The 24,810-nt window shown below is 56.9% G+C and overlaps 1 protein-coding gene across 1 annotated transcript in view; it reads right to left on the bottom strand.

Annotated features, from left to right (window-relative positions):
• Positions 1–23,113, bottom strand: part of LOC142254471 (transmembrane protein 178B-like) — a 36,037-nt gene extending 12,924 nt beyond the window's left edge. The window contains exon 1 of the mRNA XM_075325534.1: positions 22,614–23,113. Coding sequence (XP_075181649.1) covers positions 22,614–23,016 — 403 coding nt within the window. The 5' untranslated portion in view covers positions 23,017–23,113. The remainder of the gene's footprint in view (positions 1–22,613) is intronic.
• Between the last annotated feature and the right edge of the window lie 1,697 nt (positions 23,114–24,810).

Genomic DNA, 24,810 nt, shown 5'->3' on the forward strand with positions numbered 1-24,810 from the left:
GACACAGCAAAATGCAGTTATAGGAAGAAAAGGAAATCCTCCGCCATTATTAATGGGGAATGTGAGTGTTCAGCAAAGAGATCCGAGAGCTCTGTAAATAAACACCGAGCGCAGAGCAGCTCCTGACTGAGGATGTACGAGGATGGAGGGAGGCAGAGGGAGCAGAACAGGGGCCCCCCGTTACACAGGTGTGAGCAGAACAGGGGCCCCCCGTTACACAGGTGTGAGCAGAACAAGGGCCCCCCGTTACACAGGTGTGAGCAGAACAGGGGCCCCCCGTTACACAGGTGTGAGCAGAACAAGGGCCCCCCGTTACACAGGTGTGAGCAGAACAGGGGCCCCCCGTTACACAGGTGTGAGCAGAACAGGGGCCCCCCGTTACACAGGTGTGAGCAGAACAGGGGCCCCCCGTTACACAGGTGTGAGCAGAACAGGGGCCCCCCGTTACACAGGTGTGAGCAGAACAGGGGCCCCCCGTTACACAGGTGTGAGCAGAACAGGGGCCACCCTTACACAGGTGTGAGCAGAACAGGGGCCCCCTTACACAGGTGTGAGCAGAACAGGGGCCCCCCTTACACGGGTGTGAGAACAGGGGCCCCCCTTACACGGGTGTGAGCAGAACAGGGCCCCCCCCCTTACACAGGTGTGAGCAGAACAGGGGCCCCCCTTACACAGGTGTGAGCAGAAAAAGGGGCCCCCCTTACACAGGTGTGAGCAGAACAGGGGCCCCCCCTTACACAGGTGTGAGCAGAACAGGGGCCGCCCTTACACGGGTGTGAGCAGAGAAGGGGCCCCCCTTACACAGGTGTGAGCAGACAAGGGGCCCCCCTTACACAGGTGTGAGCAGAGCAGGGGCCCCCCTTACATAGGTGGCAGGGAAGAGTCAAAGCCCCTCCTTATACACATCAGATATCGGTGAGGGGGGGCCACCACTTACACACAGATGTGAGGGCGGTGAGTCGGGGCACCCCTTTTACACAGATGTAAGGGGAGAGTCAAGGCCCCCACTTATACACAGATGTCAGAAACCCCTTATACACAGATGTTGGGTGAAAGTCAGGGCCTCCCCTTATACACCGATGTCAGGGGGAGAGTCAGGACCCCCTTTATACACTGATGGTGGGGGTTGTTGAGTCAGAGCAGCCCCTCACACACACACACACACACACACACAAACACACACACACACACACACACGTCAGATGGAAGTTGGTACACCTCCTTTTACACAGGTGTCAGGGGGCGCGTCCGGGCACCCCTCTATAGATGTCAGGGCCTCCTTATATACAAATGTTGGGGGGAGAGCCGGGGGTTGAGTCAGGGCACCCTTATACACAGATGTCAGGGGCTCCTCTTATACACAGATGTTGTGGGAGAGTCGGGGGCCCCCCTTATACACAGATGTCAGGGGCTCCCCTTATACACAGATGTTGTGGGGAGAGTCGGGGGGCCCCCCCCTTATACACAGATGTCATTGGGAAATCTGGACACCCCCGAGAGTTGAGGCCCCCGTTATACACAGATGTTGGGGGCTCCCCTTATACAAAGATGTCGGGGGGGTGAGTCAGGGCCCCCCTTATACATAGATGTAAATCACCAGGCCGTGGACGGTGGAGGACGATCAGGAATGATGGGGACGTGTGAGCACAGAAAGTACAGCATTAGGAATGCAGCTCCGGAGGTGGAGACATCCGCACTACAATGCTCCATGAAAATACACAGAAATAGTCACAAATGTTCATTATACGTCGCTCCACAATGACCTGGAGTAAAGGGTGTTCATTACCTAAACATCTATTTTGCGGGGTAAAAAAGAAAAACATTGTAATTTGATTTCATTAAAGTCGCTGCTCCCGTGTGTCCTGGTGCCTCTGTGCTGCATTAAGTACTACCAGCTGTACAATGAGGTAACTGAGGACGTGTCAGTGAACTCGCTTTGTCGGGAGAGTTTATGACTCTTATCTTCCTTCTCGCTGATGATTTTTGACCGCATGAAAGTTCGACTCAACTATTGTGCGGTCATAAATCATCAGAGGAGCTCAGAAGATAAGAGACATTCTCACATCCAGAATCTCACTGACTGATGCTCAGTTACCTCACTCTGCAGCCAGCAGCCCCGAGAGCGGCACCGAGGGCAGCACCGAGGGCAGCACCGAGGACAGCACCGAGGACAGCACCGAGAGCGGCACCGAGGGCGGCACCGAGAGCGGCACCGAGGGCAGCACCGAGGGCAGCACCGAGAGCAGCACCGAGGGCGGCACCGAGAGCAGCACCGAGAGCAGTACCGAGGGCAGCACCGAGAGCAGCACCGAGGGCAGCACCGAGAGCAGCACCGAGAGCAGCACCGAGGGCAGCACCGAGGGCAGCACCGAGGGCAGTACCGAGGGCAGCACCGAGAGCAGCACCGAGGGCAGCACCGAGAGCAGCACCGAGGGCAGCACCGAGGGCAGCACCGAGGGCAGCACCGAGGGCAGCACCGAGGGCGGCACCGAGGGCGGCACCGAGGGCAGTACCGAGGGCAGCACCGAGGGCAGCACCGAGAGCAGCACCGAGGGCAGCACCGAGGGCAGCACCGAGGGCAGCACCGAGGGCAGCACCGAGGGCAGCACCGAGGGCAGCACCGAGAGCAGCACCGAGAGCAGCACCGAGAGCAGCACCGAGAGCAGCACCGAGGGCAGCACCGAGAGCAGCACCGAGGGCAGCACCGAGAGCAGCACCGAGAGCAGCACCGAGAGCAGCACCGAGGGCAGCACCGAGGGCAGCACCGAGGGCAGCACCGAGGGCAGCACCGAGGGCAGCACAGAGAGCAGCACCGAGGGCAGCACCGAGGGCAGCACCGAGGGCAGCACCGAGAGCAGCACCGAGGGCAGCACCGAGGGCAGCACCGAGAGCAGCACCGAGGGCAGCACCGAGGGCAGCACCGAGGGCAGCACCGAGGGCAGCACCGAGGGCAGCACAGAGGGCAGCACAGAGAGCAGCACCGAGAGCAGCACCGAGGACAGCACCGAGGACAGCACCGAGGGCAGCACCGAGGGCAGCACCGAGAGCAGCACCGAGGGCAGCACCGAGGGCAGCACCGAGGGCAGCACAGAGAGCAGCACCGAGGTCCGAGGGCAGCACCGAGGGCAGCACCGAGGGCAGCACCGAGGGCAGCACCGAGGGCAGCACCGAGGGCAGCACCGAGAGCAGCACCGAGAGCAGCACCGAGAGCAGCACCGAGAGCAGCACCGAGGGCAGCACCGAGAGCAGCACCGAGGGCAGCACCGAGAGCAGCACCGAGGGCAGCACCGAGGGCAGCACCGAGAGCAGCACCGAGAGCAGCACCGAGAGCAGCACCGAGAGCAGCACCGAGAGCAGCACTGAGGCGCGAGGAGGCAAAAAGTGCAAACCTCTTACTGAAGTCCAGTATAATGGCGGTCCACCTGTCCACAGCGCACGAGCCCCGTCCTCCTCCTCCTCTGACTCTTTGGAGACATTTTTGGGAAGACGTTAATGGCACCATATTGCCAAACAGGTGGGATTAACCATAAAAGCAGCAAATTGCCCCCAAATGGCCGGAGCAGATGGAGGGTCATCTGTGTAATATACTCCCCCCCCCGGGGAGGACTCGGGGTCATTAAGGACACACAGGACCCTCTCCCATAATTATTGTCCTCTATTGGTCATTGGGGTCTCAGAGGTCGGCCCCCCAACTAAGCAAACTCTGATAACCAAATCCAAGGAGAACCCCTATAATAGAGGGGTGGGGTCTCCATAAGGGCCTATGGATAGCGTAGACATGCCATTGACGCATGCGGCATGTATGGACCCTGAATAGCCACTGTGGACTCGTTACACGTGGCTCCATGTGCCGCAGTATGGTGGTGATACGCCAGGTCATGCCGCCATCTATAGGCCCTCAGGGTGGGTCATGCATCCTTGAGTGCGGCCCTATACGCTGCCCATACTAAACGGCCATGTGGCCCCGGCTTCAGGGACAGAGCAGCCATTTATCTGGACTTCAGGCAATAAAACCCACCACAGATGAGATGGCAGATAACAGAGGACAATAGTGGTCACTGAACGGCACAGCCAGTGGTCACTGTAAGCAGTAAATGCAGAGACTCATTCCCTTCGTGTAAGAACAGATCCGCAGAGCAGAAAGTGATGCCAGAAGAGGTAGCGAAGCACGGGCAGCAGCCACAACGGGGCGAAACGGTGAGAGGCAGCAAGGCACGGACAGCAGCCACAACGAGGGTGAAACGGTGAGAGGCAGCAAGGTACGGGCAGCAGCCACAACGAGGTGAAACGGTGAGAGGCAGCAAGGCACGGACAGCAGCCACAACGGGGCAAAACGGTGAGAGGCAGCAAGGCACGGGCAGCAGCCACAACGGGTTGAAACGGTGAGAGGCAGCAAGGCACGGACAGCAGCCACAACGGGGCAAAACGGTGAGAGGCAGCAAGGTACGGGCAGCAGCCACAACAAGGGCGAAACGGTGAGAGGCAGCGAAGCACGGGCAGCCACCCCAACATGGCAATACGGCGAGAGGCAGCGAAACACGGGCAGCCACCACAACAGGGCAAAACAGCGAGAGGCAGCAAAGCACGGGAAGCCACCACAATGAGAGGGAAATGGCGAGAGGCAGCGGGCAGCCACCACAATGAGAGGGAAACGGCGAGAGGCATCGAAGTGCGGGCAGCCGCCACAATGAGGGAAACGGCGAGAGGCAGCGGGCAGCCACCACAATGAGAGGGAAACTGCGAGAGGCATCGGGCAGCCACCGCAACGAGGGCAAAACAGCGAGAGGCAGCGAAGCCACCACAATGAGAGGGAAACGGCGAGAGGCAGCCACCACAATGAGAGGGAAACGGCGAGAGCCAGCGAGGCACTGGCAGCCGACACAACAAGGGGGAAACGGCGAGAGGCAGCAAGGCGCTGGCAGCCGCCCCAACCGTCCTCATCCGGCATCCAGAGTAAAGGGATCGCGGTTAGTGGATTAGGAGGGATTAAAGGCTCTGCGCGGGGAGGAGATCTGTGCCGGGGGAGATTTCATGGCTGCGCCGAACACAATCAGCAACTTAAACGATTAATTAAAATGTCTCCATTAGCAAAGCCTAACAAGGGTTAAAAGTGTGACGTAGTGCGGACCCCGGGGGCGCAAACAGCGGAGCTTAACCCTCATAACCCAAAGTGGAAGGAGAACCTCATCTGCCCCAAAATCTGCAGATGGTTGTTTGGTTTTTATTTTTTCTCTCTCAACTATGGATTTTCCTGCAGAGAATTTGGAAAGTGACCCCTGGGCAGGAGGCACTACCGCCCCCGTACCCCACCCCTGCCAAGAGGCACTACCGCCCCCGTACCCCACCCCTGCCAAGAGGCACTACCGCCCCCGTACCCCATCCCTGCCAAGAGGCACTACCGCCCCCGTACCCCACCCCTGCCAAGAGGCACTACCGCCCCCGTACCCCACCCCTGCCAAGAGGCACTACCGCCCCCGTACCCCACCCCTGCCAAGAGGCACTACCGCCCCCGTACCCCACCCCTGCCAAGAGGCACTACCGCCCCCGTACCCCACCCCTGCCAAGAGGCACTACCGCCCCCCGTACCCCACCCCTGCCAAGAGGCACTACCGCCCCCGTACCCCACCCCTGCCAAGAGGCACTACCGCCCCCGTACCCCACCCCTGCCAAGAGGCACTACCGCCCCAGTACCCCACCCCTGCCAAGAGGCACTACCGCCCCCCGTGCCCCACCCCTGCCAAGAGGCACTACCGCCCCCGTACCCCACCCCTGCCAAGAGGCACTACCGCCCCCGTACCCCACCCCTGCCAAGAGGCACTACCGCCCCCGTACCCCACCCCTGCCAAGAGGCACTACCGCCCCCGTACCATACCCCTGCCAAGAGGCACTACCGCCCCCGTACCCCACCCCTGCAAAGAGGCACTACCGCCCCCGTACCCCACCCCTGCAAAGAGGCACTACCGCCCCCGTACCCCACCCCTGCAAAGAGGCACTACCGCCCCCCGTACCCCACTCCTGCCAAGAGGCATTACCGCCCCCGTACCCCACCCCTGCCAAGAGGCACTACCACCCCCGTACCCCACTCCTGCCAAGAGGCACTACCGCCCCCGTACCCCACCCCTGCCAAGAGGCACTACCGCCCCCGTACCCCACCCCTGCCAAGAGGCACTACCGCCCCCGTACTCCACCCCTACCAGGAGGCATTACCACCCTTGCTATCCTCTCGCTGCCAGGTAGCACTTCTGCCCCCCTCTCTCTCGCTGCCAGGAGACACTTCTGCCCCCCTCTCTCTCGCTGCCAGGAGACACTTCTGCCCCCCTCTCTCACTGCCAGGAGGCACTTCTGCCCCCCTCTCTCACTGCCAGGAGGCACTTCTGCCCCCCTCTCTCTCGCTGCCAGGAGACACTTCTGCCCCCCTCTCTCACTGTCAGGAGGCACTTCTGCCCCCCTCTCTCACTGCCAGGAGGCACTTCTGCCCCCCTCTCTCTCACTGTCAGGAGGCACTTCTGCCCCCCTCTTTCACTGCCAGGGGGCACTTCTGCCCCCCTCTCTCTCGCTGCCAGGAGGCACTTCTGCCCCCCTCTCTCACTGCCAGGAGGCACTTCTGCCCCCCTCTCTCACTGCCAGGAGGCACTTCTGCCCCCCTCTCTCTCACTGCCAGGAGGCACTTCTGCCCCCCTCTCTCTCACTGCCAGGAGGCACTTCTGCCCCCCTCTCTCTCACTGCCAGGAGGCACTTCTGCCCCCCTCTCTCTCACTGCCAGGAGGCACTTCTGCCCCCCTCTCTCTCACTGCCAGGAGGCACTTCTGCCCCCCTCTCTCTCACTGCCAGGAGGCAATTCTGCCCCCCCCTCTCTCACTGCCAGGAGGCACTTCTGCCCCCCTCTCTCGCTGCCAGGAGGCACTTCTGCCCCCCTCTCTCGCTGCCAGGAGGCACTTCTGCCCCCCTCTCTCGCTGCCAGGAGGCACTTCTGCCCCCCTCTCTCGCTGCCAGGAGGCACTTCTGCCCCCCTCTCTCGCTGCCAAGAGGCACTTCTGCCCCCCTCTCTCGCTGCCAGGAGGCACTTCTGCCCCCCTCTCTCGCTGCCAGGAGGCACTTCTGCCCCCCTCTCTCTCGCTGCCAGGAGGCACTTCTGCCCCCCTCTCTCGCTGCCAGGAGGCACTTCTGCCCCCCTCTCTCTCGCTGCCAGGAGGCACTTCTGCCCCCCTCTCTCTCGCTGCCAGGAGGCACTTCTGCCCCCCTCTCTCTCTCGCTGCCAGGAGGCACTTCCGCCCCCCTCTCTCACTGCCAGGAGGCAATTCCGCCCCCCTCTTTCTCGCTGCCAGGAGGCACTTCCGCCCCCCTCTTTCTCGCTGCCAGGAGGCACTTCTGCCCCCTCTCTCGCTGCCAGGAGGCACTTCCGCCCCTCCCCCCTCTCACTGCCAGAAGGCACTTCCACCCCCCCCCCCTCTCACTGCCAGGAGGCACCTCCCCCACCCCCCCCCTCTCACTGCCAGAAGGCACTTCCACCCCCCCCCTCTCACTGCCAGGAGGCACTTCCACCACCCCCCCCTCGCTGCCAGGAGGCACTTCCACCCCCCTCTCTCTCACTGCCAGGAGGCACTTCCGCCCCCCTCTCTCTCACTGCCAGAAGGCACTTCCGCCCCCCCCCCCCCCCTTGCTGCCAGGAGGCACTTCCGCCCGCCTCTCTCTCACTGCCAGGAGGCATTTCCGCCCCCCTCTCTCTCACTGCCAGGAGGCACTTCCGCCACCCCTCTCTCTCGCTGTCAGGAGGCACTTCCGCCCCCCCTCTCTCTCGCTGTCAGGAGGCACTTCCGCCCCCCTCTCTCTCACTGCCAGGAGGCACTTCCGCCCCCCCCCCTTGCTGCCAGGAGGCACATCCGCCTCCCTCTCTCTTGCTGCCCTGTCCTCAGTTATAGACCTGTGCTGCATCTACAGTCTCCTGCGCCGATGTCCCCCTCCCGGGAGCTGAGATCTGAGGGGCTGTTTGATGGCTCCGCACATGGATGTGCTGCAATTTGTCACACATGTACCCGCACCGGACTGACCGCGATCGGCTCTGTTCACACGTCCTGTATCACCCGTTACACCAGATCCAGCAGCAAACGCAACATTTTTGTGCGTTTTCAAATAATGGATTTCTAGAGGATCCCTTTTTTTTTACATTGGAGTCTATGGAGAACGGATCTGTTACTGATCGCTATTTATGTTCCGTTGGTAATGGATCCGCTGTTTTCTTACTGGATCAGTTTCAAATGGAAGATAAATAGGGATCAGGTAACGGATCCGTTCTCCGTAGACTCCATAGTCTAAAACAAATAAAATAAATAAATAAATAAAAATGGATCCTGCAAAAAAATTTTTTTTTCAAAATGGACAATAAAGTAAAGTATTGTCTGCAGAACGGATCTCTTCTGGATCAGCTGTGACGGTCGGTACCGGACGCGTGCCCCCCGCCCAGCAGCCCCTGTATCAGATTTGTCCACCTTATGACTTTTCTAATACTTATCTTCCCAATTAAATAATACAAGATTAATATTATTAATATTATTTAGACCTTCTGATGTTCCTCTGTTATTCCTCCTGTAAATACTGTAAATGTATCATTTAATATATAAATTAGGTGTTACCGTTCCTCCTTGAATATCGCGCACATTTTTCACCCTCTGGCACTGATCAATCACGGTGATGGCACCGGGCGGTGTACTGATACAGGCTACTGACCAGGGCCTATTAGCTGATTTATTCTTGTAGTTCCAGGAAGAACTAAAGAGGAACGATACAATGAACAGTTCTAAGCAAATAATTGTTACGTCATAGGGAATAAATCATTTACAGAGTCCCCTCGGACTGGTGGGGTCCGGCCGCAGCCGCCGGCACAGATGAGCCACTGTATGCAGACCATGACGGACCAGAGGTGGGCAGTAAATGGCGCCAACAGTGGGGGTCTCTGAGGTCGGACCATAAAAAGCTGCAGTGAATCAGGTGCAGTTTTTTTCTTATATATAAAATCCGCTGTATTTTACCAGGAACGTGGGTGGTGGAGGCGTTTTACCTACAGGACCATATGAACGAGGCACAACATTCGGGGGAAGCGAGGCACAACATTCGGGGTAAGCGAGGCGCAACATTCCGGGGGAAGCGAGGCGCAACATTCCGGGGGAAGCGAGGCGCAACATTCCGGGGGAAGCGAGGCGCAACATTCCGGGGGAAGCGAGGCGCAACATTCCAGGGGAAGCGAGGCGCAACATTCCAGGGGAAGCGAGGCGCAACATTCCGGGGGAAGCGAGGCGCAACATTCCGGGGAAAGCGAGGCGCAACATTCCGGGGAAAGCGAGGCGCAACATTCCGGGGAAAGCGAGGCGCAACATTCCGGGGGAAGCGAGGCGCAACATTCCGGGGGAAGCGAGGCGCAACATTCCAGGGGAAGCGAGGCGCAACATTCCGGGGAAAGCGAGGCGCAACATTCCGGGGAAAGCGAGGCGCAACATTCCGGGGAAAGCGAGGCGCAACATTCCGGGGAAAGCGAGGCGCAACATTCCGGGGAAAGCGAGGCGCAACATTCCGGGGAAAGCGAGGCGCAACATTCCGGGGAAAGCGAGGCGCAACATTCCGGGGAAAGCGAGGCGCAACATTCCGGGGAAAGCGAGGCGCAACATTCCGGGGAAAGCGAGGCGCAACATTCCGGGGAAAGCGAGGCGCAACATTCCGGGGAAAGCGAGGCGCAACATTCCGGGGAAAGCGAGGCGCAACATTCCGGGGAAAGCGAGGCGCAACATTCCGGGGAAAGCGAGGCGCAACATTCCGGGGAAAGCGAGGCGCAACATTCCGGGGAAAGCGAGGCGCAACATTCCGGGGAAAGCGAGGCGCAACATTCCGGGGAAAGCGAGGCGCAACATTCCGGGGGAAGCGAGGCGCAACATTCCGGGAACTAGGCGCAACATTCCGGGAACTAGGCGCAACGGGCAGGCAACCATCCAAAGAATACGCAAAATGTGCGTTGGTGCCATGACTTTTAGTTTGCTTAAATTTTCGGCAGCACACTGTCTGCTATGATAAGGAGTCGTGCTGCCGAGCACAATGCAGATGATGCGCACATAAAACAGGGAAATAATAGCATGACCGATACTAGCCTCCATCTAACAGAACCATCTCCCTAAAGAGGTGCGCAGCATCTGCTCCTCCGTCCCCACCTCAGTAGACAGCACTGCAGACCCCCCGGCTCCCCCCTTGCCTCAGTACATGTGTGTGGATAAGTGGCTCAGGGTTTATAACCCATCTATCCCTCCTGGGCTAATATACAGCAGCCAGTCTGAACAAAGAGCTGCAGTATAAAGCATGGGGGATGGGCACTGTGATGAGGCCATGTTTGGAGGACCCGGTATGTTCATGAACTGCAAAGACGATCCATTGATTTGGATGACAATGGTGCAATACCCCATGTGTCCTGTGGGGGTGCTGCAGAGAAATTAAACCCTGCAGATTTCTCCCATTCATCACAATGGGCCCCAGCTGCTGCATCCCTCATGACTGCCTCCTCCTAATCAATGAGGTTTACAGAGCAGACCCCAATATGGCGGCCGTCGTCGCCCCCGCCTCCTCCTCCCTGGCTGTGTGGCGATACATCCCCCTGCTGAGCTAATCTTAACCTTGTGAACCATCTCCGCAGCCCACCGGCTCCTTGTCCCCTCTGGCACTGAAAGAGTCAAGCTTGCATTTCACACCTCGAGTCGTCTCAGTCATTAGATTTTGCGCGCAGCCCCCCTGCTAAGGAATGTGACTTCTCAGCACCGCGCACAATTTTCTCTGGAAATAAATATAGCACGTGTGTGAATCACATTATTAGCATGAAAGAAGCGGCATCGCGGCCTCTCCGCTCTGTGCGGGGGGCGAGGGGTTAATCAGCCCTGGAGAAATGCCCCGATGCGCTACATGAGGGGCTCGTTTATGGACCGGCGGTGCAGCCATAACCCTCATCGATACCCGGGGGTCCCAGCTCAACCTTCACCTGCAGCATCATGGACAGCGGCGGGCAGCACCTCCGTCTACTACTACGAGCAGCGTCTGCTGCAGCCACACGTGTGTATAAGGCACTGTGCAAAAGTCTTAGGCAGGAGGCGAAAACGCTGCAGAGAAAGAAGCTTCAGAGATAGAACGGACAATAGCAAAAGTGAATCTAGTAACGGGGCACAAAGCAACTGCAGAAAACCAAATCCCATCAGAATCCGGTGACCGCCCGTCGCCTCCGTCCCCAGTAGCCGGTGACCGCCCGTTGCCTCCGTCCCCAGTAGACGGTGACCGCCCGTCGCCTCCGTCCCCAGTAGCCGGTGACCGCCCGTCGCCTCCGTCCCCAGTAGCCGGTGACCGCCCGTCGCCTCCGTCCCCAGTAGCCGGTGACCGCCCGTCGCCTCCGTCCCCAGTAGCCGGTGACCGCCCGTCGCCTCCGTCCCCAGTAGCCGGTGACCGCCCGTCGCCTCCGTCCCTTCTTCTCGTCACTTGTGCTCAGGTTAAGAAGGAACTCAGCAGGAGATTCTTCCAAACATCATGGAAGAGAGACCTCAGATCTTCTGTGTATGAGGCTTGTGCGGATCCTTCTGTCTCCTGATCCCAGATCTTCTGTGTATGAGGCTTGAACGAATCCTTCTGTCTCCTGATCCCGGATCTTCTGTGTATGAGGCTTGTGTGGATCCTTCTGTTTCCTGATCCCGGATCTTCTGTGTATGAGGCTTGTGTGGATCCTTCTGTTTCCTGATCCCGGATCTTCTGTGTATGAGGCTTGTGCAGATCCTTCTGTTTCCTGATCCCAGATCTTCTGTGTATGAGGCTTGTGTGGATCCTTCTGTTTCCTGATCCTGGATCTTCTGTGTATGAGGCTTGTGTGGATCCTTCTGTTTCCTGATCCCAGATCTTCTGTGTATGAAGCTTGTGTGGATCCTTCTGTTTCCTGATCCCGGATCTTCTGTGTATGAGGCTTGTGCAGATCCTTCTGTTTCCTGATCCCAGATCTTCTGTGTATGAGGCTTGTGTGGATCCTTCTGTTTCCTGATCCTGGATCTTCTGTGTATGAGGCTTGTGTGGATCCTTCTGTTTCCTGATCCTGGATCTTCTGTGTATGAGGCTTGTGTGGATCCTTCTGTTTCCTGATCCCGGATCTTCTGTGTATGAGGCTTGTGTGGGTCCTTCTGTTTCCTGATTCCGGATCTTCTGTGTATGAGGCTTGTGCAGATCCTTCTGTTTCCTGATCTCAGATCTTCTGTGTATGAGGCTTGTGTGGATCCTTCTGTTTCCTGATCCCAGATCTTCTGTGTATGAGGCTTGTGCAGATCCTTCTGTCTCCTGATCCCAGATCTTCTGTATATGAAGCTTGTGCGGATCCTTGTTTCCTGATCTCAGATCTTCTGTGTATGAGGCTTGTGCAGATCCTTCTGTTTTCTGATCCCAGATCTTCTGTGTATGAGGCTTGTGCGGATCCTTCTGTCTCCTGATCCCGGATCTTCTGTGTATGAGGCTTGTGCAGATCCTTCTGTTTTCTGATCCCAGATCTTCTGTGTATGAGGCTTGTGCAGATCCTTCTGTTTCCTGATCCCAGATCTTCTGTGTATGAGGCTTGTGCGGATCCTTCTGTTTCCTGATCTCAGATCTTCTGTATATGAGGCTTGTGCGGATCCTTCTGTCTCCTGATCCCAGATCTTCTGTGTATGAGGTTTGAACGAATCCTTCTGTCTCCTGATCCCGGATCTTCTGTGTATGAGGCTTGTGTGGATCCTTCTGTTTCCTGATCCCAGATCTTCTGTGTATGAGGCTTGTGTGGATCCTTCTGTTTCCTGATCCCGGATCTTCTGTGTATGAGGCTTGTGCAGATCCTTCTGTTTCCTGATCCCAGATCTTCTGTGTATGAGGCTCGTGCGGATCGTTCTGTTTCCTGATACCGGATCTTCTGTGTATGAGGCTTGTGTGGGTCCTTCTGTTTCCTGATCCCAGATCTTCTGTATATGAGGCTTGTGTGGATCCTTCTGTTTCCTGATCCCAGATCTTCTGTGTATGAGGCTTGTGTGGGTCCTTCTGTTTCATGATCCCAGATCTTCTGTATATGAGGCTTGTGTGGATCCTTCTGTTTCCTGATACCGAATCTTCTGTGTATGAGGCTTGTGCGGATCCTTCTGTCTCTTGATCCCAGATCTTCTGTGTATGAGGCTTGTGTGGATCCTTCTGTCTCCTGACCCCGGATCTTCTGTGTATGAGGCTTGTGTGGGTCCTTCTGTTTCCTGATACCGGATCTTCTGTGTATGAGGCTTGTGCGGATCCTTCTTCCTCCTGACTCCGAATCTTCTGCGTATGAGGCTTGTGTGGATCCTTCTGTTTCCTGACCTTGGATCTTGTGTGTATGATGCTTCTGCGCATCCTTTTGTTTCCCGACACCGGATCTTCTGTGTATGAGGCTTGTGCGGGTCCTTCTGTTTCCTGATCTTCTGTATATGAGGCTTGTGCGGCTCCTTCCGTTTCCTGATCCAGTCTCTATTGTGTATGAGGCTTCTGTGGATCTTTCTGTTTCCTGATCCCAGATCTTCTGTGTATGAGGCTTGTGTGGATCCTTCTGTCTACTGAACCCCCGATCTGTGTATGAGGCTTGTGTGGATCCTTCTGTTTCCTGATCCCAGATCTTCTGTGTATGAGGCTTGTGTGGATCCTTCTGTTTCCTGATCCCAGATCTTCTGTGTATGAGGCTTGTGTGAATCCTTCTGTTTCCTGATCCCAGATCTTCTGTGTATGAGGCTTGTGTGGATCCTTCTGTTTCCTGATCCCAGATCTTCTGTATATGAGGCTTGTGTGGATCCTTCTGTTTCCTGATCCCAGATCTTCTGTGTATGAGGCTTGTACAGATCCTTCTGTTTCCTGATACCGAATCTTCTGTGTATGAGGCTTGTGCGGATCCTTCTGTCTCTTGATCCCAGATCTTCTGTGTATGAGGCTTGTGTGGATCCTTCTGTCTCCTGACCCCGGATCTTCTGTGTATGAGGCTTGTGTGGGTCCTTCTGTTTCCTGATACCGGATCTTCTGTGTATGAGGCTTGTGCGGATCCTTCTTCCTCCTGACTCCGAATCTTCTGCGTATGAGGCTTGTGTGGATCCTTCTGTTTCCTGACCTTGGATCTTGTGTGTATGATGCTTCTGCGCATCCTTTTGTTTCCCGACACCGGATCTTCTGTGTATGAGGCTTGTGCGGATCCTTCTGTTTCCTGATCTTCTGTATATGAGGCTTGTGCGGCTCCTTCCGTTTCCTGATCCAGTCTCTATTGTGTATGAGGCTTCTGTGGATCTTTCTGTTTCCTGATCCCAGATCTTCTGTGTATGAGGCTTGTGTGGATCCTTCTGTCTACTGAACCCCCGATCTTCTGTGTATGAGGTTTGTGCGGATCCTTCTGTTTCCTGATCCCGGATCTTCTGTGTATGAGGCTTGTGTGGATCCTTCTGTTTCCTGATCCCAGATCTTCTGTGTATGAGGCTTGTGTGGGTCCTTCTGTTTCCTGATCCCAGATCTTCTGTGTATGAGGCTTGTGTGGGTCCTTCTGTTTCCTGATCCCAGATCTTCTGTGTATGAAGCTTGTGTGGATCCTTCTGTTTCCTGATACCGGATCTTCTGTATATGAGGCTTGTGTGGGTCCTTCTGTTTCCTGATCCCGGATCTTCTGTGTATGAGGCTTGTGTGGATCCTTCTGTTTCCTGATCCCGGATCTTCTGTGTATGAGGCTTATGCAGATCCTTCTGTTTCCTGATCCCAGATCTTCTGTGTATGAGGCTTGTGTGGGTCCTTCTGTTTCCTGATCCCAGATCTTCTGTGTATGAGGCTTGTGTGGATCCTTCTGTTTCCTGATCCCAGATCTTCTGTGTATGAGGCTTGTGTGGGTCCTTCTGTTTCCTGATCCCAGATCTTCTGTGTATGAGGCTTGTGTGGGTCCTTCTGTTTCCTGATCCCAGATCTTCTGTGTATGAAGCTTGTGTGGATCCTTCTGTTTCCTGATCCCGGATCTTCTGTGTATGAGGCTTGTGTGGATCCTTCTGTTTTCTGATCCTGGATCTTCTGTGTATGAGGCTTGTGTGGATCCTTCTGTTTCCTGATCCCAGATCTTCTGTGTATGAGGCTTGTGCAGATCCTTCTGTTTCCTGATCCCAGATTTTCTGTGTATGAGACTTGTGCGGATCCTTCTGTTTCCTGATCCCAGATCTTCTGTGTATGAGGCTTGTGCGGATCCTTCTATCTTCTGATCCCAGACAGACGGGATGATGTGATCTCAAGGCTCTGTTGGATCACCACCTCCAGGACTCCTTGCTCTTAGTGACATTGGCTGGATGTTCGGGGTCGTTGTCCGGATGATCAGACGCCTCCTGCTGGTATCACACGATGGGCGAGTATCTGCCGGGATTTCTCTGCATTGAGGGCACCATTAATCTTGACCAAAATTCACAACTCCTTGTCTTGAAATAAAACCACAAGCCTGCCGGACCCTCCACCGGCGTCACTGCTCCTGCAGACCCTCATTGTGCCGCTCTCCAGCTCCTCAGGAACCATCCACTTCTGTTCCTGCCGAATATTCCCCACGTTACACCTCAGCCCAGAGACGACATCTGCCCCCGGTTCCTACGTTGGTTTGCATAGTCGAGTTGCTCGGTCTGGTTTCCTTGTAGAAGGTTATTTGGTTTTTTTCCCCCTACAATTTTTCCATGAAGAGGACTTCTCCGCACAGTAGATGGATGGACTCTGGTCGCTGCCAGTTCGGAGCTGATGGCTCTGCTGGACACCTGATTTCAGAGGGCAGTAACATAATGTGCCTCATCTGCTGCACTAAGCTTCCTCGGCCTCTAGGGTCCCCCGTGGTGCTCATTTCTTGGTGCTTCTTCTTGAGTCATCACATCTTGAAACCCCCCAGTCTGGTATAAAATCTTTGCCTGGGAGACACCTCGGTGATGCAGTATAACTGCCTTGTGTCTTGTTGTGCTCAGTTTTCATGGTGTCTGACCGGTGACACGAGACTGCTACAAAAGGTGAGGTTGTGGAGGACAACTGACTGTTCCTCACCCAATTTTCAGCCTCTACACAGAATAACTAGGACAGAGGCGACGGGCCGTCACCGAACACCGAGGACGGAGGCGACGGGCCGTCCCCGAACACCGAGGACGGAGGAGATGGGCAGTCACCGAATACGGAGGACGGAGGCGACGGGCCGTCACCGAACACCGAGGACGGAGGCGACGGGCCGTCACCGAAAACCGAGGACAGAGGAGACGGGCGGTCACCGAATACCGAGTCCGTAGGAGACGGGCGGTCACCGAATACCGAGTCCGGAGGAGACGGGCGGTCCCGAATACTGAGGACGGAGGAGACGGGTAGTCACCGAATACTGAGGACGGAGGAGACGGGCAGTCACCAAATACTGAGGACGGAGGAGATGGGCAGTCACCGAATACGGAGGACAGAGGAGACGGGCGGTCACCGAATACCGAGTCCGGAGGAGACGGGCGGTCACCGAATACCGAGTCTGGAGGAGACGGGCAGTCACCGAATACTGAGGACGGAGGAGACGGGCAGTCACCGAATACTGAGGACGGAGGAGATGCGCAGTCACCAAATACTGAGGACGGAGGAGACGCGCAGTCACCAAATACTAAGGACGGAGGAGACGGGCAGTCACCGAATACTTAGGACGGAGGAGACGGGCAGTCACCAAATACTGAGGACGGAGGAGACGGGCAGTCACCAAATACTGAGGACGGAGGAGACGGGCAGTCACCAAATACTGAGGACGGAGGAGACGGGCAGTCACCAAATACTGAGGACGGAGGAGACGGGCAGTCACCGAATACTTAGGACGGAGGCGACGGGCCGTCACCGAACACAGAGGACGGAGGCGACGGGCCGTCACCGAAAACCGAGGACAGAGGAGACGGGCGGTCACCGAATACCGAGTCCGGAGGAGACGGGCGGTCCCGAATACTGAGGACGGAGGAGACGGGTAGTCACCGAATACTGAGGACGGAGGAGACGGGCAGTCACCAAATACTGAGGACGGAGGAGATGGGCAGTCACCGAATACGGAGGACAGAGGAGACGGGCGGTCACAGAATACCGAGTCCGGAGGAGACGGGCGGTCACAGAATACCGAGTCTGGAGGAGACGGGCAGTCACCGAATACTGAGGACGGAGGAGATGGGCAGTCACCAAATACTGAGGACGGAGGAGACGGGCAGTCACCAAATACTGAGGACGGAGGAGACGGGCAGTCACCAAATACTGAGGACGGAGGAGACGGGCAGTCACCGAATACTGAGGATGGAGGAGACCGGCAGTCACCAAATACCGAGGACGGAGGAGACGGGCAGTCACCAAATACTGGGGGGGAGGGGGAGGACTTACATTTCTCATTTCTTCAGTCACTTTGTATTTTGCTCATTGATAAAAATAAACCATTAACTCTTCGATTTCTGGAGGCTTCTTACTTTGTAGCATCTCCTCTACACCTGCCTAAGACTTTTGCACACTACTCCATTGCTCTCCAGCTGCTGCAGAACTCCCTCCCCGGCGTGCACAGACAGCAATGGGCCGTCACGTCGCCTTCACCGGCCCGGCGCTCCGAACTCACCCAACTTCCTAAATTCAGCACCATGGACAGCGGCGGGCAGCACCTCCGTCTATTACTATGAGCAGCAGTTCCCCAGCAGTCTGCAGGACGCACATATATCGCTCTGGTAATTGAGGTTCTGCAGCAGCTGCAGACCACTACATACATTTATACAGAGCATGCTGGGAGTTGTAGTGAACCAGGCATATACATTGTGAGATGAACATTTGTGCGGCATCATATAAGGCACAGACGTATAATCTATGGGTGCAGCAAATATAAAGGGTCGCTGTGCGGGCAGAGAGGGGTGCAGGGGGCAGCCATCACCAGGCTACCCCCCATCTACAGCGAGACGGCAGAGCCCAGGGGTCCACAGTACAGGAGAAGGTCCCATAGATCACGATGGCCGCCCTGGAGCTTCTCCATCCAACATGGCGCTATTCTCCGGCCACATAATGCTGCCATGCACGAGCCCGACCATATAAGCCGGGTGACAGGGGTATGGGGGGCTTCTCAATAATTTTTATGAAGTGTCCCTTTAATAATGAGAATTCTGGAGGACGCGGATACATCACAATATGGAACAAAACGTGACCAAAAAAAGTCGCCATTTACGTAAAATCAGAGCTGGCAGGATTTAGGCCGAGGACACGCGGCGACTGTGGTCATGTGACATCGTGTCCCAATAAACGCTGCCACAAATTGTCCGTGACGCGCCAACTATCTGCAGTCGCTGCACATTGCGGTCTGTAGCGGCCATGTTGTGCGCAATCTGTGGCAAAAAAAGATAGGATGTGAAGAGACGGAGACGGATTATCAGTCATTAGAAGAGGTGTCGCCATTCAACCTGAGCCTTGTGGCTACCGGCGCTCTGCTCACTGATCCCACCCGCTGCGGTACATGCTGCGGTGTAATCACCGCTCCCCTGCGGTACATGCTGCGCTGTAATCACCGCTCCCCTGCGCTGCGGTACAAGCTGCGGTGTAATCACCGCTCCCCTGTGCTGCGGTACAAGCTGCGGTGTAATCACCGCTCCCCTGCGCTGCGGTACAAGCTGCGGTGTAATCACCGCTCCCCTGGGCTGCGGTACAAGCTGCGGTGTAATCACCGCTCCCCTGCGGTACACGCTGCGCTGTAATCACCGCTCCCCTGCGCTGTGGTACAAGCTGCGGTGTAATCACAGCTCCCCTGCGCTGCGGTACAAGCTGCGGTGTAATCACCGCTCCCCTGCACTGCGGTACATGCTGCAGTGTAATCACCGCTCCCCTGTGCTGCGGTACAAGCTGCGGTGTAATCACCGCTCCCCTGCACTGTGGTACATGCTGCGGTGTAATCACCGCTCCCCTGCGCTGCGGTACATGCTGCGGTGTAATCACCGCTCTCCTGCGCTGCGGTACATGCTGCAGTGTAATCACCGCTCCCCTGCGGTACATACTGCGGTGTAATCACCGCTCCCCTGCGGTACATGCTGCGGTGTAATCACCGCTCCCCTGCACTGCGGTACATGCTGCGGTGTAATCACCGTTCCCCTGCACTGCGGTACAAGCTGCAGTGTAATCACCTCTCCCCTGCGCTGCGGTACATGCTGCGGTGTAATCACCGCTCCCCTGCACTATGGTACATGCTGCGGTGTAATCACCGTTCCCCTGCAGTGCGGTACATGCTGCGGTGTAATCACCGTTCCCCTGCACTGCGGTACATGCTGCAGTGTAATCACCGCTCCCCTGCACTGCGGTACATGCTGCAGTGTAATCACCGCTCCCCTGCGCTGCGGTACACGCTGCGGTGTAATCACCGTTCCCCTGCACTGCGGTACATGCTGCAGTGTAATCACCGCTCCCCTGCACTGCGGTACATGCTGCAGTGTAATCACCGCTCCCCTGCACTGCGGTACATGCTGCAGTGTAATCACCGCTCCCCTGCGCTGCGGTACATGCTGCGGTGTAATCACCGCTCCCCTGCGCTGCGGTACATGCTGCGGTGTAATCACCGCTCCCCTGCACTACGGTACATGCTGCGGTGTAATCACCGCTCCCCTGCGCTGCGGTACATGCTGCGGTGTAATCACCGCTCCCCTGCGCTGCGGTACATGCTGCGGTGTAATCACCGCTCCCCTGCGCTGCGGTACATGCTGCGGTGTAATCACCGCTCCCCTGCGCTGCGGTACATGCTGCAGTGTAATCACCGCTCCCCTGCGCTGCGGTACATGCTGCAGTGTAATCACCGCTCCCCTGCGCTGCGGTACATGCTGCGGTGTAATCACCGTTCCCCTGCACTGCGGTACATGCTGCAGTGTAATCACCGCTCCCCTGCGCTGCGGTACATGCTGCAGTGTAATCACCGCTCCCCTGCGCTGCGGTACATGCTGCGGTGTAATCACCGTTCCCCTGCACTGCGGTACATGCTGCAGTGTAATCACCGCTCCCCTGCGCTGCGGTACATGCTGCGGTGTAATCACCGCTCCCCTGCGCTGCGGTACATGCTGCAGTGTAATCACCGCTCCCCTGCGGTACATGCTGCAGTGTAATCACTGCTCCCCTGCGCTGCGGTACATGCTGCGGTGTAATCACCGTTCCCCTGCACTGCGGTACATGCTGCGGTGTAATCACCGTTCCCCTGCACTGCGGTACATGCTGCAGTGTAATCACCGCTCCCCTGCGCTACGGTACATGCTGCGGTGTAATCACCGCTCCCCTGCGCTGCGGTACATGCTGCGGTGTAATCACCGCTCCCCTGCACTACGGTACATGCTGCAGTGTAATCACCGCTCCCCTGCGCTGCGGTACATGCTGCGGTGTAATCACCGTTCCCCTGCACTGCGGTACATGCTGCAGTGTAATCACCGCTCCCCTGCACTGCGGTACATGCTGCAGTGTAATCACCGCTCCCCTGCACTGCGGTACATGCTGCAGTGTAATCACCGCTCCCCTGCGCTGCGGTACATGCTGCGGTGTAATCACCGTTCCCCTGCACTGCGGTACACGCTGCAGTGTAATCACCGCTCCCCTGCACTGTGGTACATGCTGCAGTGTAATCACCGCTCCCCTGCGCTGCGGTACATGCTGCGGTGTAATCACCGCTCCCCTGCGCTGCGGTACATGCTGCGGTGTAATCACCGCTCCCCTGCGCTGCGGTACACCCCGCTTTGTAATCGCCGATTATCTGGTTCCATCGCCGTTACTTCCTGGCGGGTGACCTGTGACCTGGGAGAAGCGTTTATCGCTTTTTCCGGATGGTTCCGCTCGTGGTTGGCCACCTTCTCAGTGTGATCGCTGGCTGCGCCGCTTTGTGGGGGATGTTTGGAGGGTCTTATATACAGGTCTATTGCCCATACCCAGGACATTATAATACATAGGTCATCTCTTCTATACTGTACGTGGCGAACTACAACTCCCAGAATGACAGCGTACTACAGGGGGTGCTGGGAGTTGTAGTTCCACCATCAGTAAGGAAACACAGGTTGCAGACCAGACTCCTCAGCAAGCGGGCCCATTACACCCGATGCCCATACATCGGCCCTGGTGGTCCCCGGCTGCGATTTACAATTCCCAGGGTCTTATTACGAGGCGGCAGATAAAGGGGTGGTCCCACAGTGTGGTCACTAGAGGGTCCCATTATCTGGATATCAGAGGGGTCACGACACCGGGCAACAACTGGACCCGCAGAACCCGGCATGGAGAGCAGCATGAAGTGTCCCCTCAGCTCACCAGGACCCCGGAATAAAGGCAAGTAAGTGAGGGTCCTATCCTGGGACCCAGGTGTTTCCAGACCCCGCACTGAGGAACCCCTCTAAGGCCAGGTGACCACAATGAATTGATGGGAGCGATAATCAGCGAGAAATTATTGGGGGTGTTGCCCCGCACCATGGACACGTGCCCCCTGATACTGGACAGGGCCCAAGAATAGGGGGTCCCAGTAATAACAAGAGGCCCTGGTAACGGTAGAGGGGTCCCTGTGATATTAGAGGGGGTGTTACGGGGTGTCGGCAGGAGGGGCTCCTGGAAATAATGGAGCAGCTCCGGTAACAACAGCGGGAGACACAGGAATTCATGATAGAGGGGGGGTCCCAAAAATGAATGCTCCTAGTAACTATAGAGGGGTCCCGGTAAGGATAGGGGGTTCCCCGTAAGGATAGAGGGGGTCCTGGTACTAATGGAAGGGATCCTGTAATAATAGAGGAGGGGGGGGGGGGTCGCAAAAATTAATACGGCTAGTAACAATTGAGGGGGTCCCAGATAGAGGTGGTCCTGGTAATAATGGGGGGGTCCCGGTGATTGACAGAGGGGGTGATCCCAGTAATAACAGAGGTGGTCTGGATGAAAATAGGGGTCCTGGCAACTGATAGAGGTGGTCCTGGTGATAATAGTGTGGTCCTGGGCACTGATACAGGGGGGGTCCCAGTGATTGACAGAGTGATTGACAGAGGGTGGTCCCAGTAATAATAGAGGGGGTCCCGGTGATAATAGGGTGGTCCCAGTGATTGATACAGGGGGGGTCCCTGTGATTGATACAGGGGGGTCCCTGTGATTGATACAGGGGGGGGTCCCTGTGATTGATACAGGGGGGGGGGTCCCTGTGATTGATACAGGGGGGGTCCCTGTGATTGATACAGGGGGGGTCCCTGTGATTGATACAGGGGGGGTCCCGGTGATAATAGGGTGGTCCCGGTGATAATAGGGTGGTCCCGGTGATTGATGGAGGGGGGGGTCCCGGTGATTGATGGAGGGGGGGGTCCCGGTTACTGATGGAGGGGGGGTCCCGGTGATTGATGGAGGGGGGGTCCTGGTGACTGATGGAGGGGGGGGTCCTGGTGACTGATGGAGGGGGGGTCCCGGTGATTGATGGAGGGGGGGTCCTGGTGACTGATGGAGGGGGGGTCCCAGTGATTGATGGAGGGGGATGGGTGGCCCGGTGATTGATGGGGGGGGTGTCTCCCGGTGATTGACACAGGGGGCTCGGGTGTAACAATCGGGGGGCCCCGGGGAATGACGCTCCCTACCTTTCAGGATCAGCTCCTCCGTGTCCTTGTCGAAGCCCTCCCGGTGACATCGCCTCCACAGGCCGGACACGGTGGAGTTGAAGCGGCGGGTGCAGTGCGAGTCCCCGGCCAGGTAGTGTCGGGGAGCGGCCGCCGGCTGGCCGGCTCTGGAGATCACCCGCAGCCCCCTCTGCAGCAGCTCTCCCCCGGCCCGGCTCCGGGACTCCGCTCCTCCCCGCAGCGGCAGCTGCTGCCCGGGGGTGTACATGTAGCCGGGGTCGTTCCGTTTCCCCCCCGGTTTCCTGCAGCGGTCCCGGTGTCTCCGGGCGTCCGTCTCGTACCAGTGATCGGTGCACAGAGCTACGGCCAGAAGAGCCAGAGCGGCCAGGGCGAGACACAGCCCGGCACCGGCCAGCAGCCTCATAGCGACACCGGGGATCACACCCCGGGCACCGGCCCCAGCATCAGCGCCGCCACCGACACTGCTCCGAGAGTGGAGGGAGAGAGAGGAGGCCGGGGAGGAGCCTGCAGCCCCGGCACATGGATACACTATATACAGAGCCGTGTACACCTGCAGCCCCGGCACATGGATACACTATATACAGAGCCATGTACACCTGCAGCCCCGGCACATGGATACACTATATACAGAGCCATGTACACCTGCAGCCCCGGCACATGGATACACTATATACAGAACCATGTACACCTGCAGCCCCGGCACATGGATACACTATATACAGAACCATGTACACCTGCAGCCCCGGCACATGGATACACTATATACAGAGCCGTGTACACCTGCAGCCCCGGCACATGGATACACTATATACAGAGCCGTGTACACCTGCAGCCCCGGCACATGGATACACTATATACAGAGCCGTGTACACCTGCAGCCCCGGCACATGGATACACTATATACAGAGCCGTGTACGCCTGCAGCCCCCAGCACATGGATACACTATATACAGAACCATGTACACCTGCAGCCCCGGCACATGGATACACTATATACAGAACCATGTACACCTGCAGCCCCGGCACATGGATACACTATATACAGAGCCGTGTACACCTGCAGCCCCGGCACATGGATACACTATATACAGAGCCGTGTACACCTGCAGCCCCGGCACATGGATACACTATATACAGAGCCATGTACACCTGCAGCCCCGACACATGGATACACTATATACAGAGCCGTGTACACCTGCAGCCCCGGCACATGGATACACTATATACAGAACCATGTACACCTGCAGCCCCGGCACATGGATACACTATATACAGAGCCATGTACACCTGCAGCCCCGGCACATGGATACACTATATACAGAGCCATGTACACCTGCAGCCCCGGCACATGGATACACTATATACAGAACCATGTACACCTGCAGCCCCGGCACATGGATACACTATATACAGAACCATGTACACCTGCAGCCCCGGCACATGGATACACTATATACAGAGCCGTGTACACCTGCAGCCCCGGCACATGGATACACTATATACAGAGCCGTGTACACCTGCAGCCCCAACACATGGATACACTATATACAGAGCCGTGTACACCTGCAGCCCCGACACATGGATACACTATATACAGAGCCATGTACACCTGCAGCCCCAGCACATGGATACACTATATACAGAGCCGTGTACACCTGCAGCCCCGGCACATGGATACACTATATACAGAGCCGTGTACACCTGCAGCCCCAACACATGGATACACTATATACAGAGCCGTGTACACCTGCAGCCCCGACACATGGATACACTATATACAGAGCCATGTACACCTGCAGCCCCGGCACATGGATACACTATATACAGAGCCATGTACACCTGCAGCCCCGGCACATGGATACACTATATACAGAACCATGTACACCTGCAGCCCCGGCACATGGATACACTATATACAGAGCCGTGTACACCTGCAGCCCCGGCACATGGATACACTATATACAGAGCCGTGTACACCTGCAGCCCCAACACATGGATACACTATATACAGAGCTGTGTACACCTGCAGCCCCGACACATGGATACACTATATACAGAGCCATGTACACCTGCAGCCCCAGCACATGGATACACTATATACAGAGCCGTGTACACCTGCAGCCCCGGCACATGGATACACTATATACAGAGCCATGTACACCTGCAGCCCCGGCACATGGATACACTATATACAGAG

The sequence above is a fragment of the Anomaloglossus baeobatrachus genome, chromosome 10 (assembly GCF_048569485.1).
Source record: "Anomaloglossus baeobatrachus isolate aAnoBae1 chromosome 10, aAnoBae1.hap1, whole genome shotgun sequence".
NCBI lineage: Eukaryota > Metazoa > Chordata > Amphibia > Anura > Aromobatidae > Anomaloglossus > Anomaloglossus baeobatrachus.